This window comes from Cheilinus undulatus, linkage group 13 (assembly GCF_018320785.1).
Source record: "Cheilinus undulatus linkage group 13, ASM1832078v1, whole genome shotgun sequence".
NCBI classification, from domain to species: Eukaryota; Metazoa; Chordata; class Actinopteri; order Labriformes; family Labridae; genus Cheilinus; species Cheilinus undulatus.
In genome coordinates this window covers 19,177,509-19,203,358 of record NC_054877.1, presented here as the reverse complement: position 1 = coordinate 19,203,358, position 25,850 = coordinate 19,177,509, and the positions used below count along the sequence as shown (strand labels likewise).

At 40.1% G+C, this 25,850-nt stretch overlaps 1 protein-coding gene across 1 annotated transcript in view; it reads left to right on the top strand.

The window, feature by feature from the left end:
• The window catches only part of colec12 (collectin sub-family member 12), a 58,398-nt gene extending 32,570 nt beyond the window's left edge, over positions 1–25,828 (top strand). Inside the window, exons 3-10 of the mRNA XM_041802835.1 lie at positions 8,881–9,003; positions 16,959–17,045; positions 18,560–19,603; positions 20,983–21,564; positions 22,843–22,985; positions 23,090–23,199; positions 23,384–23,526; positions 24,839–25,828. Of these exons, the coding sequence (XP_041658769.1) occupies positions 8,881–9,003; positions 16,959–17,045; positions 18,560–19,603; positions 20,983–21,564; positions 22,843–22,985; positions 23,090–23,199; positions 23,384–23,526; positions 24,839–24,858 (2,252 nt within the window). The 3' untranslated portion in view covers positions 24,859–25,828. The remainder of the gene's footprint in view (positions 1–8,880; positions 9,004–16,958; positions 17,046–18,559; positions 19,604–20,982; positions 21,565–22,842; positions 22,986–23,089; positions 23,200–23,383; positions 23,527–24,838) is intronic.
• Positions 25,829–25,850: the final 22 nt, after the last annotated feature.

Below are 25,850 nucleotides of genomic sequence, written 5' to 3'. Positions count from 1 at the left end.
TGCCTAGCTTTGAAGTCTAACATTACTTTCCAGTTGGTTTAGTTCAGTGTGCCCATGCACATCACTAAATTTACCAATAAAAAGGTAATTCTGTTACATTTTGGAAAAGGCTATGTTTGCAAAGAGCATGATTTATTACTTTGATAAGAGTGACCTAACAAAGTACTGTCTGATGCCCAGACAGGATAGTTTCATTGAATAAATCTGATCGGGTGAAAGATTTGGGACGCAGTTTCTCACAAGGAATTGTTGGTGGGTCTTGAGGTTGGATCAGTTGAGAACTACTGGCATTGAAACTCCATGCAAAACTTCATGCAGAAATTGTGCTTATGAACTGGCGATAAAAAGTCCAAGCCAAGTCAGGGTAAAAAAATCAGATGACTTAGTGTGTGCTTTCATGTGTTTTAAACTGAGGAGAGGCTTTTATCCAGCCACTCTGCCATAAAGCCCAGATCAGTGGAGGGCTGCAGTGATGGTTGTCCTTCAGGATCTTTGGGGCCTAGTCATAGTGTTCTTGGTCTTTCTCTTACTAAGGCCTTTCTCCCCGATTGCTTGGTTTGACCAGCTCTTTGAAGTGTCCTACTTGTGCCAAACTTCTTCCATTTGAGTGATTGAGTGTATTTTAAGAAAAGTCAGACATACAGTGTGTTCCTGTTTATGTTTGACCTGTTCAAATTTATTTTTGCAGAAAAAATTAGCATTTGACTTGACGTGTGACTTCAGGGGCTTGTGCAACCACCCTCAAGTTGACACTTGAGGAACTAGATTTCTTGTTACCTCACTGGCTTCATTTTTCAGCTCTGGAAGTTGTTACTATAGATACATCTGTATGCCAACCCTAGTCTACAATAGCATGACTAGATTGTACTTTCAAAATGGAGCTATTGGAATCTTCTTTGTTTTTATGAAAAATAGTTCTTTTTAGGGGGTCCATGAGCACAGCCTAAAAATGACCACGTAAATAAATAAAACAGGCCCAAACTGGAGACTCATGATTCTGACTTGACAGCAATAATATGTAAGACACAGTATTCCACATGTTTCATCTCTGCTCTTTCTAGGCTTTTCTGGCATTATGTTCCTCTGAGGAATAATCTGGCCAGGCTCCAGCTTGTTGATTGGGACGTCCTGACTGTGGTCCACCTTCTCAACTCTCTACAGGCTCAGAGTCAGTGTTGTTCATAGAGCCATTTAGTTTGGCAATGTGTTTTCAGTCGACCCAGGACATGTATGTGTCAGTATGTTCACATTGTGTTAGTATATGTGTCGACAGGGAGAAGTCACAGGGTAACAAGCCACTCTTACTGACGGATGTAAAAAATCAACGACAAAGAGAATAGGACCCTTTGTTTTTGTTTAAAAGGGCTGTTTGTGTGACTTTTTTTGGACTGCCAAGGGCTGAATTGTTTTTTTATGATAATCCCCATGATGATGAACAGTTTGGTTTAAGTCTGGCTAATAATTTACAAAGCCATAGCATCCACTGCGCAGGCTATTTTGACAAAACAGGACATCTCTCTTCCTCAGAGATGCCTTATCCTACTAACACCGAACACAGAAACACAGCTTAGTTTTGCTACCTCTCTGTGTAACAGACCTGCAGCAGATGCAGACAGAACTGTTGTTTAGGCAAAATCCCTCAAAAAGGAGCAGAAAATACTCCGGTGACAAGCAGAGGAAAAAATGCTCTGACCCTGAGAGGAGTTGCTTGCTTTTGTGCCCAGAATGAATTTCCATGTTAGTTCAGTGGAAGGATTCTTCCTCTGAGAACATCACTTTCTCTAACCTTTTCCAACGAGGCTTAACAGAGAAGTATGAAAAAAAAAGGAAAAGAGACAATGTGCACTTATATTTGAATGTGAAGGTTTACAGTTTTTGGTTTTACAAACATAAACACACTTTTCCAGGACTGGGCAAACAGTTCAAACGTGTGTTCAAAGTCATAATCCAAATATGATTCAGCATTTTCCATTTCTGTCCCCCTCACTTTGAATAGTTTATAAATGTCTATTTTTTTTAGGTCTTTTCAAGCCACTGCAACTATATCACTGAGGACTGAGCTTATTGAAAGTTTCACAATTTGAACATAGACTATTCTGAACATCATTTCAGTCGTGGTCGTGGTGCTCATTGTGATCCTTTCTCAGTGGACTGCTTTATACGTCGAGACCTTTTCAAGGACAGAACAAGCTGATATCAATTCTGTAAAAAACAAAAAACAAAAAAAAAAAAAGAATTCTGACACTGATCCAAAAGGTTGAAAAGAGTACAAGCATATTGTACCAAGGTTATAATAGTTTGGGAGTTTTCATTAGTTTTTATTTTTATTTACTTTTTACCTTCTCAAAATTCCAGTTTAGTTTCACTAAGTTTTTCTTGCTGGTTTGTTAGTTAAGTTTAGTCTTTATTTTGCAACAATGCTTCGTTTTAGTTCACTTTTTCTTGGTTTTAGTGTTAGATTTAGTTTTTACAGGATACTGCAGGATACTTGTCCAGATAAGTACATTTTTCTCTCTCCAGGCTTGGGTATACATGTCAATCAGTCTGCTGCTGTCAAAGTTGAAAACTAAGCATATTTTGATCCTAATTTTATTTTAATTTAGTTAGTTTTTCTAAGCACATTTTACATTTTAAGTTAGTTTTTTTAAAGCATAGTTTGTATTTAGTTTCAGTTGACTACAATGATTTTTACATTTTGGTTATTTAGATAGTTTTGATTAACTATAATGACCTTGTATTGTAATCATGAAAACGTACAGTTACTGTGATTAAAACTGGCTTAAGTAGAAGTAAACTTCTGTTAATTAATGTAAAAGTAAATCATTTTAAGTTTACTTAAATTACTAATTATCTATAATTAAGGAGGGTTAAAAGCAATATATATTTGTGCTTTATGCAAAAAAGCAAGAGAGTATGAGTCTTCATCCAGATTGTTTGATTAAAGCTACATAGTTTAAATAAATTAAATTTTAAATGTAATGCAAAAACATAACATTTTTTAAAAGTCTGCTCAAAGTCAGAAGGACTTAAATAAATTGAAACAACACTGAATTATCATTAAGTTTGCTGTCATAAAAATCTTGCTGGTGACTTGCAAGGCATTCTGCGAGATATTTCATAGAACTCAGTTTGGAGTGTCTGTCTGGAAAATCTCCATTTGAAGGGCCATGTAGCATTATGACTTTATTCTACCCCTCTATTAAAGCAGGGATCCACTTTACCAATAGACGTGAACCTGCAAAAACATAGGAAAAGGGCTACATGGTAGGACTACATGGTAGGCTACATGAAAGGACTACATGGAGGCCTCCCATGTAGTCCTACCATGTAGTCCTCAAAGACAGCAAAAAAGGATCACCCTCCAAGCTAAAAAAAAACTACTCAAGGTGCCAGACAAAAAAGACTTACTAGAAAAAGAGAGGTGTCAGCACTCAAAATGTCCTCTTAGGTAGTTTTATTCGAGGCAAACAAGGCACAACGGACGCGTTTTGACCACAATGCTAGTCAAAATGCATCCATTGTGCCTTGTTTGCCTTGAATAAAACTACCTAAAAGGACATCTTGAGTGCTGACACCTCTCTTTTTCTTCCGTGTAGTCCTACCGTGTCTTCTACCATGTAATCCTACCATGTAGTCTGACCATGTAATCCTAACAGGGGAGGACTACATGGTCAGACTACATGGTAGGACTAGATGGTAGGTCTACATGGTAGGACTAGGGGCAGGGGCTGAATTGGATTTGAGCTTTTTTCTCGCTATGCCAGATGACACCTGGAACAAACACATTCACATAGTTTTTTTTTTTAACTCAGTAACTGATGCCGTTAGAAATAAAGTGATGTACAGTGCTCCCCTTCAGGCTTAGTTACTGTATGTAAAAGTAAAACTACTCACTTACTTGAGTACATGTAATAAGTTACTCTCCAACCGTGCTGATCCAGTGGAAGAAATTACAAGCAATTAAATACAAATACATAAACAATCAATATTCATGCTTTTAGATAACATAGAAAACAGCTGACAGACCCTAAGTGTTAATATATTCAAACTACAAAATAACGTACCAAGTTTACAGCTGACATTGTAACCATAAAAAGGAAGTTCTTTGTGCTTCTGTTAAATCTTAGCGTTAATACAATCAAAACTTGTTTGAATTGCTTTTTTCCTGTGTATTCGAAGTGAAGAAAATAAGTTGAAATCGTGCATTTTGGTAGTGTTAAAGTAAAATTAGAGATTTTATTATTAGGGCATAATGGCCAGCCCGATCTCCAGCTCTAGCCTGGCACCAGCCTTGGAACTTGCTTGGTAGAGAAGGAGGAAAAAGACTTTGGCATGTGCCCCTTAGTTCTCTCTAAGGCATGTAAACAGCCTCAGATTTTTGAGATAGATATTCCCCATCAGACTTGTTTCAGTATGACTGACTTATGGCTTCTTATTATCTACAGTTTATGCCACTTCATGGTGTCATGATTAAATTACACTTCTGCTGACTTTTTTCAGGAGTTAATTGCCTTTATACACTTAAGTGCCCTAATTATAACTGTGTATATTTTGAAGAGTGCTGAAATGTGGTTTGAGCTCTGTTAAACACAGAGACCCGTGTGATTACAACAATTATGACAACATGCTGAAAGGCCATAGTGGATTTAATTAACAAACATGTTCAGCCTGACTCTGATTCCAGTCATCAGCACAGGCTGTTTGTGCAGGAAGATGACAGAAATGTTATTTATAAGAGTTGCGTTTACAGTTACAGTGTCACAATTTCATTTAGCAGACGCTTTTGTCCAACATGACGTACATCTGACAGTAACTACTACACAAGCAAGAATCTGGACAGGAGGAAATGTCAGTAATTACTAACAAACAAGTCTGATCAGACACTCATCACTGACAGGCAGAGTACAGGGGCTCAACAGCTAATACAACATCATCATGAATATTACCATAATCAACGACATCCTTAATGTCAATATCATCATGGTTAAAGACTCATGCTCTTATTTCTGTAACTAAATGTGACATACAGTCTTTAAAACAAAGGTTTATGATGGAGTTTTACAAATCTGTATCTTTATGTGGTTAGAGGGAGTTATTCAAAAGGTTAATCATTAAAACATCTAAAGTTGTAATAGCCTGAGTTCTGCCTTTGAGAAAGTATGTAATCTCCAGTGACCCTGACTGTATGAAAAACACACATATGAAACTCTCACCGGCCTGGTTCAAACTCTAATGAACATAAAATCAGCAGCCCTACTTCGCTCCTGACCCAGAACGTGCAGACACTCGGTTGCTTGTTTACATGGTGGGATGTTGTGGTCAGGACCAGTGGGGGGGGGTGGAGCCCTCCGTACTGGTTCCCAACATGAGGCCCTTCTCACACACAAGGACAACAGAGACCTGTGTTTCCGTGTCTGGATCCTCGGCTGGGCCCCTTTGAGGTGGTCAGATGCGATGTTTGTACAGATGTGTCGGCCCGAGACTGAGAGGGCCAGTCACCCCAGTGTCCCTCTGGTGGTCTTTGCTCACCCCTGACTGGGAAGGATGGAGCCTCATGTGGCTGCACATTGAGGCCCATAGCGGGTGACATGACTTAAAGATTGTGATACTCTAAATAGCATGAAGTTACCTGTCCAGCTGTAGGAGAATTTTGGATTAGAGACAAAAGACCTTCCAAAAAGAAAGAGACCCACCACTAGTCTCCTTAATGAGAAATCACTACCCAGTTTTCTAAAAAAAAAAAAAAAAAAAAGCATGTTAATCATTACATAATCCCTGGGAGGGCATGCATGCATTTTACTTTACTCCCTTTTCCAGGCACCTTTCATTGGCAGTAGAAGATGAGAGACAGTGTAGACCTGGATGGGGGATCCAAGGTACACAGCAGCTGTTTTAGTCGCCACTTTGTAAGGAATGAGCAGAGTTTTGAATTTGATATGAGCTGCAAGCGTAGAGCGATGGATGGTGGAGTGACATGTGCTGTCCTGGGTTGGCTGAAGACCAAACACGCTGCTCTGGATAATCTACAGAGGTCTAAATGTGCATGCAGAGCAGCCTACCAGTACTAGGGGCTGTGTATGTCCACTTAGATTTACATCATAGATGCTTGGCCACAATTTTTTGCCTAAGTATGCATTTGTGACCCACTGAACACTGCTCTGCAACTCACTTTTGGGTCCCAACTCACCGACTCAGAACCACTGCTTCAGATAAAGACATAGCGCAATCCACCTCTCTTGTGGATCATAGACTTACAGGTAGCACAATCAATATCATTTTTTTGTAGTTTTTTTAACTCAAAACAGAATGCTGCAGGGATATTGGCACCTGTTATGCTACAATACAGCAATGTTGAATTATGAAAGAGGAAAACTTATGGAAACATTTGATTATTTGAATAACAGATTTTATCAGGTTAAACCAATGGGAGGGGTGCTGACTGATATAGCTGTTGTCATGCCTCATAGTCTGTCATGATTCAGTGATGATGTGCATTAGAGGATTTATTGTGACAGACTTGGAAGAAATACATCGTGTCTATCAGATACTTTACCTCACTTTAGCATCGCAATGCTAACAGACAGGAGGGATTAAACTTTTTTTTTTTTCGATTTGTAGAGAGACAGCCCCAATCTGCTTCTTTTAATCATCCAGGACGAAAACCGAGGTAAATGTGGATTAAAACACATCTTCTGCGGGTAAAAGATAGGCAAGCACTCCTTTAGCCTGCCCTTCTGTTAACCTTACCAGCACAGCTGGCTCAAATCTGGCTCAATTCTCTGTTATGATGCTTTAAATGATCCGTAGGCTACTGTGGCTGTTAGATTTGGGAAATTTACCTCACAATGAACAAAAAAACCCCAGCCTTTTACTGGGTGTTAACTTTCAATGAAGGCAGTAACATCAGCTAACAACAGACTGTGCTGAGATGAACTGTTTGATGATTTTATATCATTGTAGCATTAGAGGAGCAGATGACCTGGCCAGCCCACATATTTGCTCCTCATAACTAAACCAAGCCAGTAAAGAGGTGAAGGACTTTCTAACTATCTAAATCCAAAATTCAGTCACACATAGATCTCAGTGTTTTCACGTTTACAGCAACCTTACTCCAACATATCTAGTGTGTTAAGACACAAATTTTGGATTTAACTTTACAGGGTCTTTAATTCAATTGTGTTTTTACACTTGAAGTAGTTATCTAAGTTCGTCCACTATTCTCCTTTTTTTAGTGAGATAAGCCAATGCATTCATACTTATCCTCAAAAGTATAACTTAAGCCCCTTCCCCACATAGGTGGGTATTTTTGAAACTATCATCCATATTGAAAAATAATCCCGTCTGCTAATGCAGCATTTAAAAAACATCTGCTGTAAGAGCACATAATGCCAACAAGTTTGTCCTTTACTGTGTGGGTGAAGCAGTTTACTCAGACATAAATAATGTCCTATAATGACAAGGGAAAATCCTCTTGCCATTTTTTGTAATTCCCATCTTATTTTCAAAGTTTTCCCATCAACCTGAATCTGGTGATCCAAATGTGACATTGGCGTTGAGCTCCATAGTCCATTCAACTGTGCTTGTGTACGTAAGCATATGGTAGCAAGTCCACCACTGAAAGTAATAGTGTTGCACACCAGTGGCATCAAACATAGACACTGTGGAAGGAGTTTCATAAAGGTGTGTTTTGAATGAACTAAAGTGCTGTTTCTGTGTGTACAGAAGGTCAAAATGCACAGAAAAACCTTTGCTTTTGCCACCTATGTTCAGATTAGGCCTGAAGGTTAAAACAATGCAGACTATATTTCTGAGTCCAGGATGATCTGATTAGATTATGAAGGTCAAAGGTCAGGGTTGTTGGACCTCATGTTCATCCCTTGCTTAAAAGGTTTCTATGAACCACACCACCACAGAAACCTTTCCAGCTCTTTGTCTTCACCTACCACATGTACTTTCACTATCAGGTAACTGTAAACACTGTGGGGACATTTAACAGCCAGATGGTAGCTCTAATTAGTAATAGTTTCCATTTTGAGGTTGTGGAAGTTTCATAGTTCTGAATCCCAAAGAAAATTTATGATCAAGATGCATTTCACCAAAAATCTCCAACGAGTGTCATTCTGTTGAACTTCAATTTTAAGGCCAGTTTAAGACCACAAAAAAGCATATATGATCTGTTTTCAATCAATCTTGTCCAATAAACTGCTGAAGTTTTCCAGCAATTCTCTTTTCCTGCAGAATCCTGTTGCACAGTTTCTTCTATTTCCAGAAAGATCTTTATTGCCTGCTGTGAATACACACCAGCTGCCCCCTCTCTCTCTCTCTTTGCATGCCGGAGGCTGCTCTGTCTCTTTTAATGAAGTCATGTAAACATCCTGTCTGTAGTTTAATGTTTAGCGTTGTATCAAGTGGTGCTGGTGGTTTTCAGGACGAACTGAACAACATCTGTGACATAAATGACCAAAACATTCAAATCACCCTGGTTTGAGCTCAGATGGCAACAAAGAATGTGAGAAATGAAAGTGCTTTGTTTATAGCTGTGCTTGTCATGTGGCGAACACATGTTTTTAAGTTTCATAGTGAGTCTTCATGAGGGGGAATGTTTTCAATTGATACTTGGCAGACGACAGGCACAGTGTGTCCCATTTTTAGACATGCAATACTAAACTTAGTTATGAAGAGACAAAAACAACCCGTGTGATTTCATCTTTGAATGAAAACCTTGGGGCTGTTTTTATTAACTCATTGCTCCAGTTGCAAAACATATGATACCTAACTACTGCTTCTAACCTTGTATACTGTTTCTAGGATAAAGCAGGCTTATTACACACACTACTAGGCTTCACTGGCACATGATCAAATGTTTGTTGTATGTTTCAGGAATCCAGGAGGGGACAGAGTGCACCAAGTGTAAAAATGACTGGGCCCTGAGGGCGGCTATTGCTCTGCTGTACGTGCTCTGTGCCCTGCTCACCATAGCAGTGGCTGTGCTCGGATACAAAGGTGAGTCAAAACTAAAGCCAAACAATGATCCTTAAAGACTTCCATAGCTTTTCATGTCTCTGCTGCAAATCTTACCCTCTGTATTACAGTGTTGAAAATGCAAATTATATGGAGTATTGTGTGATTATGGAGCCCCAAGGGGACATGGATTGGAAAACAAATGTTTCAGGTGCACATGGTAATTTTGACGTATGCTCACAAGAACTAGGCAATATTCTCTATAGGTGGGTAAAGTTGCTCTGTGTGATTTAGTGACTGTAAGGGGGAAATGGGCTAAATTGTTAGCTATATTTAAAACTTTTGCAATGCAATGCTTTGACTACCAGCTGCCTGCTCCTCCGATTCAGCATATCTGATCAGCTGTAGGAGTCTGCCACTTCATTGCAGGAAGCAGCAAAAAACTAGTTATTTCAGCTCTGTTTTCCACAACACGTGATACATTGTTTTCATAACATGAACATCGTGTGGACTGTAGCTTATCTAGTTTTGAGCCATTAGAACAATCAGCAACAGTCATAAACTTACTTGGATGACAATTTCAATTTAGCTCCTCTGGTCGAGGTCAGTTTCACCAATTTATCTCTGAAAAGTTGAGGTCTGTAAAACACCAGCGCTCAGAAAGGCAGGGAACTCTGGATGGGGAGTGATGCAGGCTGCAGGCATCTGTAAGCCGCTATGTTCGATCAGAAATGTCCTAAAGAAGAGTTGTATAAGTCCTACTTGTGACAACAGTTGCCCTCCCTGTTTATCGGGCTCACAGTTTGCACACCTACACCAACAGGTAACTCGGGATCTCTCCTACTAACCAGTCTTCAAGTTTCTCTGCTCTCTCTTTCTTCCTGCTGAGTCTCCATCTGTAGTAAGTTATTCCTCCGTGTATTCCAGGTCATAAAATTATCCCCTCATATCAACAGTAAACAGCACATCATTGCCTGTGATGTCAAAATTACTATTTTTAGTTTTGTTTTAGCTTATTTTGCTCTTATTGTCTTTATTGAAGCCTGCAGATTCAAACAGCTGGGCTGATGCATTGAAAACTAGTGTTAACTGTCAGTGAATGAAAATATATGAGTAAAAATTACACAAGAATCATGCTTTTTTGTTGTTTTTCTTATTTTTGTTTGGCAGGAGTGTTTTAATGTTACAAGACTAATCAGGAAAGTATTGAGATTTTTTTTTAGCAAGGGGACTTTGGCAGAAAAAGTTTAAGAAATGCTGCCTTATACATCCAAGCTTCAAACATACCAAAATATGCGTTTGAGTCAGAACTTTCACAGAGCTGGTGAACAGGCCGCTGTTGTTTATGAGGTATGTGGACAAATTGGTGTTGATTGAGATAGATTAAATTCAAGGTCCCCTGAGGATGATTCCCTCTTTTTCTCATAAAGAACAATTATCCATCAAAACATGAATTTGAAAATCCTGTCGTTTATGACAGTTGTATTTCTGGCCATAGAGTGTGAAATTAAATCCAAATTCAGAGAGAACTGCCACTTAAAAAGACCCTCTTGACAGTATCCATTGTTTAGTCTCTGCTGAATTGATATCCTTCGGATATAAGCCATGATTTAAGATTATAAACACATTTGTTGTCCCTACTGCAACCCCTTTAATGCTGTTTCTCCCTGTTTGAACCATGGCAGTGATGTTGAATGGAAAAAGAAAAGAATTCCAGTTATCACAGACACCATCTATAAGGAATGCTCTTTGTGTTTTGTCCAATGTTACACATTGTCGCCCTAATCAATCATAAAAAGCTGTCAAAATATCCTGGAGTAAAATAGTGAAGTTCCACCTGCTCTACAGGTGGCCAGAATATCAGAAAAGCTTGATTTGTATGGCAGGGAGTGACTCTATTTAAAATATGTTCGTATGTTTAAAATCTAACTTTGATTCAGGTGTGTTAAGTTTTGTCAGAAGTGTTTCTTGTTTCCAGATTCGGATCTTTGTCAGCTTGTAGCCTTTGTGATTTTGTTGGTTTGGCTCTAATGTCTACCAGATGACCATGAACCCACTACCCCAGCTTAACAACCCAGAGGAGATTTTATGGCTTGGTAGCAATTTGTTGTCTCATGAACCACAGGTTGACTCACAAAAGCCTGAAAGTGTCCAAAATAGTTAGAAAGCAGGAGGCTGTTTGGATTGTTTGGCATGATTTTCCTCTTCTACTTCATTAAACAGCAAACACTTTAATTTGTGTTTCTTAAGTGGTCTATTCACAGGACCCCCCACACCTCCTTGGTGACAAATAATGACCAAAATGTCTGAAACTTTTAACCAGTAGATATATTCAATGAACAGTGTTGCCATAGATGTATTGATAATGTATAGTCCATAGAGTGGACTGTGAGATTGACGGGTAGATTGGCGCAGCATCAGACTCTGCAGTACTGCAGACATTGTACCAGACAGTTGTGGTGAAGAGAGAGCTGAGCTGAAGGCAAAGCTCTCAGTTTCCTGGTCGATCAACAACCCTCACCTATGGTCATGAACTCTGGGTAATGACCGTAGGAAGGCGATTGTTGTTTCTAGCAGTTGAAACAAGGTTCCTCAGGAGGATGGTTGGCCTTTAGTCTTAAGGATGGGTGAGGAGGTCAGACATTGGGATAGAGCTTTAGGTAGAGCCGCTGTTCCTTCATCTCTAAATGAGTCAGTAGAGGTGGTTAGGGCATCTGATCAGGGTGACTCCTGGTCACCTCCGTGTAGGGGTCTTCTGGTCGAATCCAACTGGGTGGAGACCCCTGGGTTGACCCAGAACTTGCTGGACGGATTATGTATATCATCTGGCCTGGGAACGCCTCGTGATCCCTAGGAGGAGCTGGAGAATGTCACTGGGGAGAGGGATGTTTTTACTGACTTGCTTAGCCTGCTGGCACCACAATTGGCATCCATCCATCCATCCATCCATCCATCCATCAATCCATCCATCCATCCATCCATCCATCCATTCATCCATCCATCCTTTTTCTTCCTCTTATCTGTGGCTGGCCCAATCAAGTCAATCCAGCCATTCCCTCCTCCCAGGGATGTTTTCCAGCTCCTCCTGGGGGATTACTCTGGAAAGCTCTGGGTCTGCTCCCATGTCTCTCCCCAGTTGAATGTGCCTCCACAAGGAGGCAGCCCGGAGGCATCCCCATGAGATGCATAAGCCATGTTGACTGAATCCTTTTCATGCAAAGGAGAAGTGGCTTTACTTCCTGTGGATGTCAGAGCTCCTACTCTATCTCTAAGGCTAAGCCCACCTAAACTTCTGAGGGATCTCATCTGGACTGCTTGTACTTGTGATGTTATTCTTTTGATTGAAAGTTGGAATGAAGATTGATAGGTAAATTGAAAGCCACTCTTATCAGGGCAACAAAAATGAATTTTACCTATTTATTAATGTTGTAGAAGAATAAAGTCTTTTAAAAACCTCACCTGCAAAAAAATGGCAGTAAATAGCAAAAAGTAGTAATTTTTTTTTTTAAAGTGGCAGAAAATGGGAAAAAGTGGTAAAAATTGGTTTCAAGTGGCAGATATAGTAAATAAGCAGCAAAAATGGGCAAAAAAGTGGCAAAAACTGGTTTGTAGTGGCAATAGAGGCGGCAAAAATGGGCTTGAAGTGGTAAAAAACAAAGTGCCCATACGCGGTCGGCCCAGGTTCGAATCTGGCCTGTTGCACTTTCCTGCATGTCTCTCCCCAGCTCTCTTGTTCCTGTTTCTGATTCTGTCCACTGTCCTCCTCTGTCAATAAAGGCGTGAAAAGCCCAAAATCAATCTAAAAAAAAACAATGGTACTAATAATTAACTCAAGTATCAGACCCAGTGACAGTTTGATGTGCTTTTCAGCTCCAAAATGAGGTAACTGTTAGCCAGATGCTGGCACCAGTGCTACTGTTCCAACACACATGCATTTATATCACCTATAAATCATAGCTGGAGAGGGCCCATTCTCTGGGTTTGCAGGGGCCCGGCCAAATCTCTGGGGAAGCCTGCTTATCACAGCAAAACAGAGTGAAATAGATATGGGATGCACGTCTGCTTAGAGCCTTTGCACAGCATAGACTTTTTGACACAAGTTTTTTTTACCAGGCACACATTTCAGACCCACAGAAAACAGCCCTGTGACCCACTTTTGGGTCCCAACCTACCAGTTGTGAACCACTGCTTTAGTTACCTAGAGCATACAAAATCAGTCTTCTGTTGTCATTGTTTGTTTTGTCTTGCTCATAACTAATTTCTTAAAAGTTGAAGCATCATTTGTGTTACCTTCTGCTCCATTCTGTAGCATTTATGTGCCGGGCCTCATGTTGAGCAACTGCCTAAGCAAGGCTCAGAATTTGGGTCATAATAAGCCACACTCAAATTAGCAGCCTTATGTAACTCCTAATGCTTTTCCAGTGCAATTGGGGGGACGGAAAAGATTTACAGACAGGGAATAAGAAGGTATGCAGGACATCAAGGAGGGAGTTTATTTTCTCAGACATTTCTGCTTCATTGGATTTTTGTGTACATTTAAGGAGAGCTCTAAAATTAGGGAGTTAAGATGGAGACTTTAACATTTAGTGGTGGAAGGTATTTAAACTACAGCCTCAAACGGTTCATTGAATCTTGGCTTTTGTTGTTTTCTTCTTTGGCTTTTTTTGTTGATACCAAGTGTGTGTTATTGTTCAGTGTTTTTGTCACTTCTGGAATGATAACAGTGGAGGCTGAGGATGTTTTCCAGTGAATATTTCAGTCTCCCACATACCAACAGAATAACAAACCTTGGAGGACAGGAGATGAACTCTTGTTGCAGATGTTGCAGAGGAGAAAGTGGAACCGGAACTGTGGTGTCATTATATGTTTGACATTGTTTGTATGAATGAAGTGGGAGTTATGAATGTGTTCTGAAAATGGAGATTTGTAATGACCAAGAGATACACAGTTTAGGGCTGAAAAAACTCTGGAAACTTTTCAACCAGTGAATCCAGAGGTCAGTTGGAGTTTCCAGTCGTCAGCTGAGGAGAAATAAAAACAGCAGCACCATCTGGTGGTCACTGTCAGACATGCATGTTTGATCCTCTATTAGAAACTCTAAAGAATTGAAGTTTTTACATTTAAAACATTATATAATGTTTTATGTCAGATACTAATGAGACTGAATGTTCCAGATTATTTTGGCAGAAATTTCTCATATTAACCTAAGGGTACGGTCTTCCCTAATCCAGCTGCTTTCTTACAATTCATTTATTTACTTATCGTTTAATCAATTAATCTATTTCTGTGGGAGACATCATAACAGTACCTTTGTAAACAGAATTCTTCTTTATGATTCACTGATGAAGAAACACTGATGAACAGGAAAAATGTCTCGCACATGACAGTGCTCCAAAAGTCCAAGTTATTTATTGCACCAATAGTGCAGAGAAAACTCCAAGGAGTTTCCCCTCTGGTATATTGGTATTTTTAGCCACTAAAGAGCCATGGATATGATTTATAATGGCATGTTTTATGGACTTAGATGATGTGTGCCATAAGTATTTATAAATTAAAATTGACAGAAAATTAACAAATGAAAATCAGACTTTGCTTTTGAATAGTGGTTCAACAGAATCATTTTAAAAAACAAACTAATTAAACTGGCCTGGACAAAAATGATGGTGCCCTTAACTTAAAAATTTGTTGCACAACCTTTTGAGGCGATCACTGCAATCAACCAATTTCTGTTACTCTCAGTGAGACTCCTGCACCTGTCCACAGGTGTTTCAGCCCTCTTCTTGAGAGCAAAATGCTCAGTTGTCTCAGGTTTGAAGAGTGCATTCTTCAGACTGCATGTGTTACGTTTAGATGCACCAGAACAATGAGTTTTCCTTAAAAGCTGGTTATTAGCTCTCCATCTACAGTGGGTCTCCGGTCAGAGAGATAAGCACAGAAGCAGAGGTCTGAATTCCACATGAACTTTACTGAAGTTTAGTATGAGATGGAACAGCTCACTTGCAGAGGAATAGTTTAAGTATGGTATCTGCAATAATCATGATAACAAGCATTTATCAGTCAATATAGTAGAAACTGTGACATGTACTATACATGCTGTGGCATTTAGATGAATCAGCATTAGCAGGCTACATGACTAGCATTAGCTTATTAACAACAGGATAAAACATCATATAACATATTCTGCATGTGAACAAATACACTGCCTATGGCTGAAAACGTCACACAACGTATCTAACAAATATCTTGGTAACCAAAATATGTATAATGAACTGAATAACAAACTTACATCTTCTCATGGACGCAAACAATGTTCATGTTCAACGTCCGTTCTAATGCCTGTTCATTCTCCTATCTCACCTTGCCAATACTGCCCCCTTGTGGGAGTTCAGTACAGCATGTTTCAGCTCCTTCCACAGATGTTCAATAGGATTTACAGTAGATCAGGGCTCACAGAAGGCCACTTCATAGTCCATAATTTGTTCTTGGCCAATCTTGGGTATTTTTACCCACGCCAATGAAATCAGCAGGGGGTTATGTAAAGTAGTAGTGATCAATGGAAGCGTGAGTTCCTCGGTGGCGCTGCTTAGACGTGGGTCTTCCGCCTGAGACGGCCATTCTAGTTAGCTCTATTTTGGGTCATTATCCTGTTGGAGGACCTGCGACTGAGACAAGCTTTCCAACACTGGCAGCACGTTTTGCTCCACAGTGCCTTGATAGTCTTGAGATTTCATTGTACCCTGCACAGATTCAAGACACCCTGTGCCAGATGCAGCAAAGCAGCCCCAGAACATAACAGAGCCTTCTCCATGTTTCACTGTAGGTACAGTGATCTTTTTCTTTGTATGCTTCGTTTTTGCATCTGTGAACATAGAGCTCAACAGTAGAGTCTTCCTAGGTCATCTTTTATTAAGTCCACTTTGGCTCAAACAGCGATGGATGGTGTGTTCTAACTCTGATGTATCTTGACCTTAGAGTCCACCACCAATCTCTTTGGAAGTTGTTCTGGGCTCTTTGGTTACCACTCGTCTCTTCAATTTGTCATCAGTTTTCCTCTTGTGTCATCCATGTCTAGGGAGGTTGGCTACAGTCCAATGGTTCTTAAACTTCTGAATAATATAGTCAACTGTAGTCACAGGAACATCAAGCTGCTTGGAGATGGTCTTATAGGCTTTACCTTTAAGATGCTTGTCTATAATTGCCTTTCTAATGTCCTGGGACAACTCCCTCCTTAGCTTTCTGTGGTCCATGTTCAGTGTGGTACACACCATGATACCAAACAGCACAGTGATTACTTTTCACCCTTTAAATAGGCCGACTGACTGACAACAAGTTTGAAGACACCTGTGATGCTAATTACAGAACACACCTTAGTTTAACATTTCCCTATGGTCAAATTATTTTCTACCATTAATTTTGTCCAGGACAGTTTTATCAGTTTGTTTATTAAAATGATTCAGTGGAGCCACAATTTAAAAGCCGATTTTCATAAATTAATTTTCAGTACATTTTTATTTATCATTACTTTAGCCAGTTTAAAGTTATTTCAGTCACCACAATGGGTTTTCTTCCTTTAATCTGGTCATGTGATTACACTCACCTGCAATGTGCAAGATGTTTTTTCCCATTCATTCCTTCTGCTTTGCCCTTGTCTGCTCTTCCTGAAATCAATTCTCTGCTCTGGATTTCAACACCATCACAACCCAGCATTTACCTGGGGTTTAAGATGCCATCTCATCACTTCTCACAATCTTCAGTTAAGATCAAACTGTGAGGAGGGATGAGATCAGAGCCCACCAACAATGATGGGCAGTAAATGTTTTAACTATTACAATATGAGATGTCAGTGTTAACCTATGTAGGTGTAATATTTCTGTGTAGTCAACAAAATACGACATTGTTATAAGGAAATAGTCTGATTGCATACAACTAGATTTTATTGTATATTAAAATGCTTTGTGTATAAATTACAGTCAACCTTCCTCTCTCTCTTTTGTCAGTGGTCGAGAGGATGGATAATGTCACAGAGGGCATGCAGAATTATGGAGGCAAGATCGATGCTGTTGAGACAGACCTAAAGAAGCTGGGTAAGTCTCATTAGATATAAAAAAGAGATATTTTAAACTTGGGTCCTCTGATATTGGTCATTTCAGGGCTGATACAGATACTGAGAACTAGTTGTTCATAAGACCGATAACTGACATTTGAAAATGATTTATTATGACAAATAAGCTTTAAAACAGAACAAGTTGAAAATACTTGACAAATACTTGAGTAATACATCAAATACTCAATATTTGTTGTAGCTGATCACGTAAGTTTTAACTTGTAGAAATATATTTTTTGAGTAAGACTCAAGTTAAAATATAGAATTTCAGTCAACTAAGTTGTTTTATTTTTCTCTCTAAAATGTATTTCCTGCATTTAATTTTTTTTTCTAAGTTTACACACTACATTTAATTGTTGTGGGAATACTCATTGAAATTACATCCAGTTTACCTTGTATTATTAACAAAATGTAAATAGGCTCAAAACTTGATTAACTACAAGTAACAAAGACTGAAAGGTGCACTTTGACCCACAGAGTGCAGTTTATCATCCTTGCTGTGTGGAAGTTGGATCTCAAAGGTGGGACTTCTCTAACTGAGTGGGAAACATCACTCATGGTGCAAAAGTGTCTAATTTTCAAAGGCATTCTGGGAAAAGTGCACAACGTGATTAAGTAATGTTTACCCAAAACTGAAAATGTGTTCTGTCACTTCTGAAAAATAGAGCTGAAATAGCTCAGCCTTGTACTTTCCAGTCTTACAGTGTATACTTTAAGCAGCAATAGGTATTTTTCCATCTTAAGCTGGCAGTTTTACACTCAATTGAATTGCGAAATAACTTAGAACAGTGAGAATAGCACTCCATTTTCACAGAGCACTCTGTCTCCTGCTGAATAATTAGCCTGTGCACTAGCAGCTTTGGCACAGGGTTGTGGCTCTCTCAAGGGAGTGCATATGGCTATACAGCACTTATTCACACACCAGCCTTCTGCTAAAATAAAGCAAGTTAGCCCATCTCAAGTCTGTTTGGCTGAGGCTAAGTGACAGAATAGGACAGTGATGGATAAAGCTAAGAGGCAATCAATATGTGTGTTTTTGTACAGTGGGCACCAAAGCACACCAAACCAAATTCCTACATATTATTCCTTTAATGTGACAAAACTAAAATTACATCATTAGAAAATCAAGCTAAATGAACATTTTAGTAGTAGTTCTGTCAGTGCATGATGCCAGATGCCCCAGAGACACCCAGGCCTCAGTGGTGATTGGCTTGTATTTGTGTGGCATCTATCCAGTCAGATAGTGTTGTGGGTGGGAAATCAGGTGAGAATGCCAAAGTAGTGCAATATTTCATTGAATATTTGATCAGGGATCAGTCGAATAAAATGCCGATCCAGATGATCAGCCAACTGCCTATCAGCCTTGATTATCAGCCAAACTAATAATTGCTTGACCACTAGTTTTAACATATAAAAGCTCTGAACAAAAGTTTGATTCCTCTTACAGAAGAGTTTTTAAGATTTTCTATTAACAATGATTATTTCCCTTTTCAGGTTATCAGACGGGAGAGAAGTCAGTAAATGCCACAAGTGCAATAAAGACTTTTAAGTCAGACCTGGAGGCTTTGCAGCACCAGTTAAATGATATCGCCACCAGAGCGACCAAAAACAGAGACATGCTTGATGAGCTGCGGATTACAGGAGATGATATGCAAAATGGCCATGTCTCCCTGCAGAGTTTCCTGCAAGGAAGCGCTGCCTCTCTGCGTGGGGTCAACCAGACGTTGGCCACCTATGGCAGCATGATTGACAACCTCCAGACAGACACTGCATGGCTCCAGTCAGAGATACAGACCCAAGTCAAAGAGCAGAGCCAGACCCAGGTCACTGTCAGTGCACTAAACATCACCCAAGCCCAGCAGCGCAATCTTCTCAGCACACTACAGAAAACGGTGGAGGACGCAAGCCAGGCAGTGCAGAAACTGAAGAATGACTACCAGGGTCTGCAGCAGACAGCCAGGCAGGCCAGAGTTGACACAGAGTGGCTAAAAGAGAAGGTCCTGAACCTTCAGGTTTTGGCAGCCAACAACTCCGCTCTGGCTCGAACTAACAGTGAAGCTTTAGATGACCTTGGGGCTCAGCTCAGCACACTAGCCAGCCAGATCCAAAACACATCAGCTCTCACTGAGGGACATGACCAGTCCCTGAGAGAGATGATGGACCACCAAAGAGACCACGATAACACCACCTCATCAAAGTTTGATGAGATGGAGGCACGGCTAGACAGACAGGAGAACGACATGGACCGTGTGACTGGAAATGTTAGCTTTGCCTCTCAGCTGTTAGGGTCCATCAGCACGGATTTGAACGGTCTGAGGTCTTGTGCCGAGACCGTGCTGAGGCATTCGGACCTGTTACTGGGACTGAACAACAGTGTGACCGAGGCCAGAGCAGAGAGCCAGGATCTGAGAGCCCAGCAGGACGAGCTGACAGCCAGACTGGACAAGGAGGTCAGAAACCTGTCCATGGTGATGGAGGAGATGAAGGTGGTGGACAGCAAACACTCCCAGCTCATCACCAACTTTACCATCCTGCAAGGTGAGAACTGTAAATAATCTCTGTGAAAATGATCAAGATCATAAGAGGAGTTGTTGGTATGGTGAGCATTAAAACAACTTTCCTCCAGTATCTTATACATGTGAATGATACATTTTTTTAACTGAAGTAACGAGTCGGATTCTCCTTAGTACATATTTATAGGATTGGCAAATTGTCTTAAAAATTTTCATAAAGCCTAAAATATTCAAGACAGCCTGGCTGCAGACCAATTTTTAATTCAACTTTATTCATAAGTCTGGCAGTTGCATTCATTAGATAACCACATTGCAAACCTATAGACTAAACAACATTTTATAGATAAAACAGAGGAAAATAAGAGCTCTAATTTGGGATTAAATTATGGAGAGACCCATTTAAGAAGTAGTTACACAAATGTTGGCTTGCTTTAGCTTCAATATCTTTAGCTAAAGCTAACATAGCTACTACGTAATATATGTTACTACATAAGCCGCTGTAGCTAAGTTAGCTTTAGCAATGTGAGATTTAGTAAACCTAGCTGAAGCTAATGTAGCTATGTAGATAACATAGTTTTCGTAGCTGCTTTGTGAGCTTAGCTTTAGCCATGTAAGCTACATAGCCATATTAGCTATGTAGCTATGTTATCAAAGTAGCTTATGCAGCTAACGTAAGCTATTTTCACTACATTAGAATGTTTTCATGGAGGACAAGCTTTTTTCCTGTGAGAGGACCTTTCACTCGGTTTCATTAAACGTTTTGTAATCAGGTTTTGCTGGTCAGGTTTTGGTGTCCTAACCACTACTTTGACCCTTAACCTAACTCCAACCCTGAACAGAGGTTGAATCTGATTTTATTTAAAAGGTTTTAGCGTGTATTTCTGTTCTGAAAGAGATGCGTGGTCTACAGCCAGACCCTTCCCAAAACTTTGGCTGTATATTAATATGGACAGCACATCTTTATCTCCTCTCATTGAAGCCAAAATATACCTATGCCAGGTGTTTACAAATTGCCCCAGTGATGTAATAAAGAGCCAAGACATTCACAGAAGGAAACTGGCTGATGGAACAGCTATATTCTCTTTGTTCCATCTGCTAACCTCACCCTACATTAACTTCCACTGCTAATTTAAATAAAACACTGTAGGAGCCATGAACCCTGTCAACAGAGCTGTCAGTCAAGCTTTTACATTTAAATTTACATTTTACATTCACTGTTTTTAGCATCAGATACCTGAATAAATAAAATGAAAAAGTGAACTGAATTGAGCATATGCTCCAGAAGATTTTCCTTTAAAATGAAAAAACTGTATGTTTTCTCTGTGATAGAAAACATGTTCAGATCTCAACAGTAGCAGTACATTGACACATATTGATGTTTCGTTCACTGTTACAATGCTACAGGTCCTCCAGGTCCAAGAGGGGCCAAAGGTGACAAGGGTCCCCAGGGCCCTGTCGGCCAGTCAGGCCAAAAAGGTGATAAAGGAGACAAAGGAGCACTTGGGCCAGTGGGACCTAAAGGGGACAAAGGCGCCATTGGACCACCAGGTGCACCGGGTCCAAAGGGTGGAGCTGGGGTTCGGGGTCTTCCAGGGGCCAAAGGATCAAGAGGGTCTGGAGGTCGACCTGGAACCCCAGGTGAAAAAGGAGACCCTGGGGCTCCTGGACTTTCTGGTCTTGATGGACTTCCAGGAATGCCAGGTCCAGAAGGACCCCAAGGGCCCAGAGGGGTGCCAGGTCCTGCAGGGGTAGAGGGACCTCGTGGGCCTGTTGGACCTATCGGCCCGGCCGGTCCTCCTGGGTTACCCGGGTTACCTGCGCCTGTACCTCCTCCACCTTCAAAGGCTCCTCTGCGTCCTCTGCCCACTCAGCCCCCAAAGGTCCCTGTGGAACCCAAACCACCTCAGCCTCCTAAACCAGCAGATAATCCACAAGAGTCCACGTCCCCACAGGTCCAGCCCCCTGTTGCCCCAACTCCAGTACCGGGTGAGTTCAAAGATTAGGTAAGGGTCAGTCTGAGAACCAAGTAGCTATCATCTGATGAGTCAACTTCTAAAGACTTCTGGTGTGGCTTGAAGTTGGCAATTAAGACCTTTCAGCCAGGACTTCGTTTAACTTGTGTTGCTCATTGTTTTTAGTCATTCCAGCAACTTAAAGAAAGAGAACTGAGTTAGAGTTAACAGACAGGAACTTTGGCCCAGTTTAGGTGCATCCCTAACCTTGCAAAACGGATGGATACACCCGTTTCCTTGTTTTTCACTGGCGAATCCATCTTGCAAAGCTCCCATCTGAAAGGTTTGGGCCCAGTTAGAAAGTGACAGGACCAATCAGCTACAAGTACTTTCAGGTGCAGCAGAGTCGTGACGTTAACAAGCAGCAGCAAGAGCTGGTGCAGTTATGTAGGAAGAGATTAGCATGGATGCTGCTAAAGCGCCGGTTTTATCAGAACTTGACATTTTTTGTTAAAAGAAGAACACAGAACAGCAGTGAGTTGTTTTCTTTTCAAAAACAACGAAAGTGGAGTAACTACATGTCTATAGTCGCCATGTTTCACGTTATTCCTCTGTAGCTGCGCACGCGCAGCTTGATAGCGGCTACGTCACATGTTTTGTTGCTCTTATTGGCCCGTAGAGATGTGATAGACAGAACGTTTATCCAATCACCCTCCGAGTTTTTTTCAAAGCCTCTGCGTTTTCTCAAACATTTCCTATTGAAGCTTTCCCAGACGGATGTGTGAAACAAATCCATCTGGCATAACAGGTTAGGGCATCCCTTTAACAGACCCAGATTCCGTAACCTTTATGGACCTCTCTTGTCAATCTGAAATGAGACAGTTTAATTTAGAGATAGTTTGATATTTCAGGGCCATTTTTCTGTTTTTAAAACTATTCATTTCAGTGAAAGCAATGACTCGCAATGAAAATTGCATTGTTCGGCCACTTTAGAGTCCGCTGACTTGTTTTATTTTGCAGACAATAAGTCCTGGAATATGTTGAGCCCTGATGGGTGCACAGGATGGATCTCTTATTGGCCAGAGAAAGAAGGTCACTGTGCCATAATAGCCCCTTCAAATGTGCCCTTGGAAGGATGCAGTCCCTGAATTAAGACACAGCTAGAGTCTAAGTGCAGATATACTTGCTGGCATGTATACATTTAGCGCTGAATTATCCTCAGATGACCGTCGATCGTGCTCTGTCTCTTTTGATCTGCTGTATGTTGTGATTTTACTTGCTCATTTTACTGTTCTGTTATAAACCATTCCAGGTTGTCCACCTCTGTTCAAAAGGTTTGGAGACAGCTGTTACTACTTCTCCTCTGGCCCTCAAAGACTCAACTTTGATGAGTCCTTCCAGTTTTGCTCTAATATTTCATCTCATATGCTCATCATTAATGACAATGAGGAACAGGTAAATATGATAGAAAGAAAGATTTCTAGTTTCCCATCACATCTGAGACATTCTTTTTAGAGCTAATTATCCTGTCTGATTTTTGTTTGTTTTTCCATCCTTAGACATTTGTGAGAAATGCTATTGCAGGAAAGGGCTACTTCTGGCTGGGTCTGACTGACAGGGAGGAGGAAAATGTGTGGAAATGGGTGGATGGTACCATACCTGTTTTCAAGTGAGCAAAGCTTTAGAATTGTCTTTTTACGGTCTTAATTTTAACGCATCACAAAGCAAATGTTACTTTAACTACTGAGAGATTCCTGACCTGATTCCCTTTGTTCAAAACAACAAGTTTCTGTGACATTGGTCTTGTATGATGCTTGAACTCTGACTCATATTTGTCATGTTGTTGATATCAGGAAGTGGAAGCCTGGTCAGCCTGATAATTGGACCCATGGTCATGAAGATGGCGAGGACTGTGCTGGCCTGGTCCATAATGCCAACTGGAATGATTTCTACTGCACAGACCGCATTGGTTTCATCTGTGAACGTGCCTCTGTCTGTCAGTATTGTCTTTATATCAAACCTTTTTCCTTGCAAATTTTGGTTCCATTTAAGGTTAACGCTAGCACTGTTTTATTTCCCATATGTAAAACTGACAGGGTGTTGATAAGAATTTCAAACACAATTTGCAGACATAATTTACTCAGAGACTAAGTGTGAACTAAAATATCCAGACAATATTTCTGAAAGAGTTGCAAATTTGGTTAAATAAGTAAATGCACTACAATCTTATGGCAAACTCACTTAACGTCAGAGATTAAGTTAGAATACTTTGAATGAAACAGGGGACTCAGTGCCTATGAAAACTGTTCATCCCCCTGGATGTTTTACTCTTTCATTGCTTTTATAAATCAAGCATGGTCAATGTAATTTGGCTTTTTTTGACCAAAAAAGTACACGAATTTCCAAGGCAATGTTCATCCCCCCAAATTCAGTAAATCCATCATCAAGCAATGAAAGGAATATGGCACATGTGTTGATCTGCCTAGATCAGGTTATCCTCAAACTGAGTGACCGTGCAACAAGGAGACTAGTGAGAGAGGCCACCAAGACATCTATGACTACTTAGGAGGAGTTACAAGCTTCAGCAGCTGATATGGGAGATACTTCACATACAACAAATGTTGCCTGGGTTCTTTACCAGTCAAAGTGTTAAGGGGGAGTGGCAAAGAGAAAGCCACTGTTGAAGAAAACTCATATTAAATCTCAACTAGAGTTTGGCAAAAGACGCTTGGGTGACTCCATGGTCAAATAGAAGAAAGTTCTTTGGGCTGATGAGTGCTTTTTGGCCATCAGACAAGACATTACATCACCACAAACACACCATCCCCACTGTGCTTCACAGTGGTGGCAGCATTATGCTGTGGAGGTGCTTCTCGGCAGCCAGCTCTGGAAGGCTAGTAAAGGTAGAGGGTAAAATAAATGCAGCAAAACATAGGAAAATCCTGGAGGACTATCTTATTCAGTCTGCAACAGAACTACAGCTTTGGAGAGCAAAGCATACAGAGAACAGAAATGGTTTAAAGACAACAATGTCAATGTCTAGAGTGGCCAAGTCAAAGCCCAGACCTCAATCCAATGCTGGACTTGAAAAGGGCTGTTTATGCCCGGCCCTCCTTTAAATAAAATATCTTATGTATAGAGTAATCATTTTAGTTGCAATAATCTAACAACAATGAAGTTTTCTCATTTAATTAAAAACCATTAATGAATGGCATTCTCATTTGTATTTACAGAATAACTTAAACATCAGTTTAATGGCTATCATAGAGTATCATCATTAAATATCAAATGTTTTCTTCTCTTCACAGTGACACCTCCAGTTTTATAGCATCCACTGAAGGCAGAGTGAGCTGTCTCTGGGAGACGAGTGAAAAAGGCTGAAGTTGGAGTAGACATGCTGCAGGATGATGAAGGACACAAAGAGCTCTAAGTGACTGAAGGACTCTGATAAAGCATCACTGAGCGTGGACTGATCTTTGTCTTGAAGGCACTTCACAGCACAGCGTGGTGCAAGAGACAGAGCACTGAGGACAGACTCAGCCCGCTACGTATTGATTTAGTATTGCTACTAAATAAAACAGAAGAATGTAGGCATTTATTTAGGCTATACTAAGTCATTTTGGTGCAGTCGCCGTTGTACAGTTGTATCTGTAAATATTATTTCACAAAAACATGTTTCATTTTGAATTTATTATCATTTTATTTCTTGACTGCATTCTCGTTGGAAACATTTATGAAAGTATCTATATCAGAGTTATGCTGTTCGTGAGTTGGGGCTCTTTCTATGCCATTAAAAAACACAACACTGTTTGTAACTGTGGTTCTAATGAGCTCCTGGGAGAATGAGCAAAATGACTGCAAATTCAGTTAACAGATCAGAATAGAGCTTTTGTAAATTTACTTTTCCACAGAATGATATACCAATAAAAAAATAATTTTATTATATATACATTTTTGGAGAATCAGTGCTCGTATGAGCTGTGCTGCTGTTTAATGAAGGACAGTGTTTTTAGCTATTAGACTGCCAGTATGACTTTTATATAGTATGAAGCACATATTTACAACATGTACATTTTTTGGTGATTTATTCAGTATGCCAAATTACAATGTGTAAAATTTGATACATTTTTTATGATTTGCATAATCAAGTGTTATTGTTGTATGATTGACCTCTTACAATCCCTATCATGCTTTAAGGACTGATTAGCAGTTTGTAATCTGGCTCGAGTCTTAATATGACTGGATTAATGAAATTAACAGGTTCTTATGGATCACAATAAAAAAGGACAGAAACTGTGTGTGGAGTTGGTGCTTTGTGCC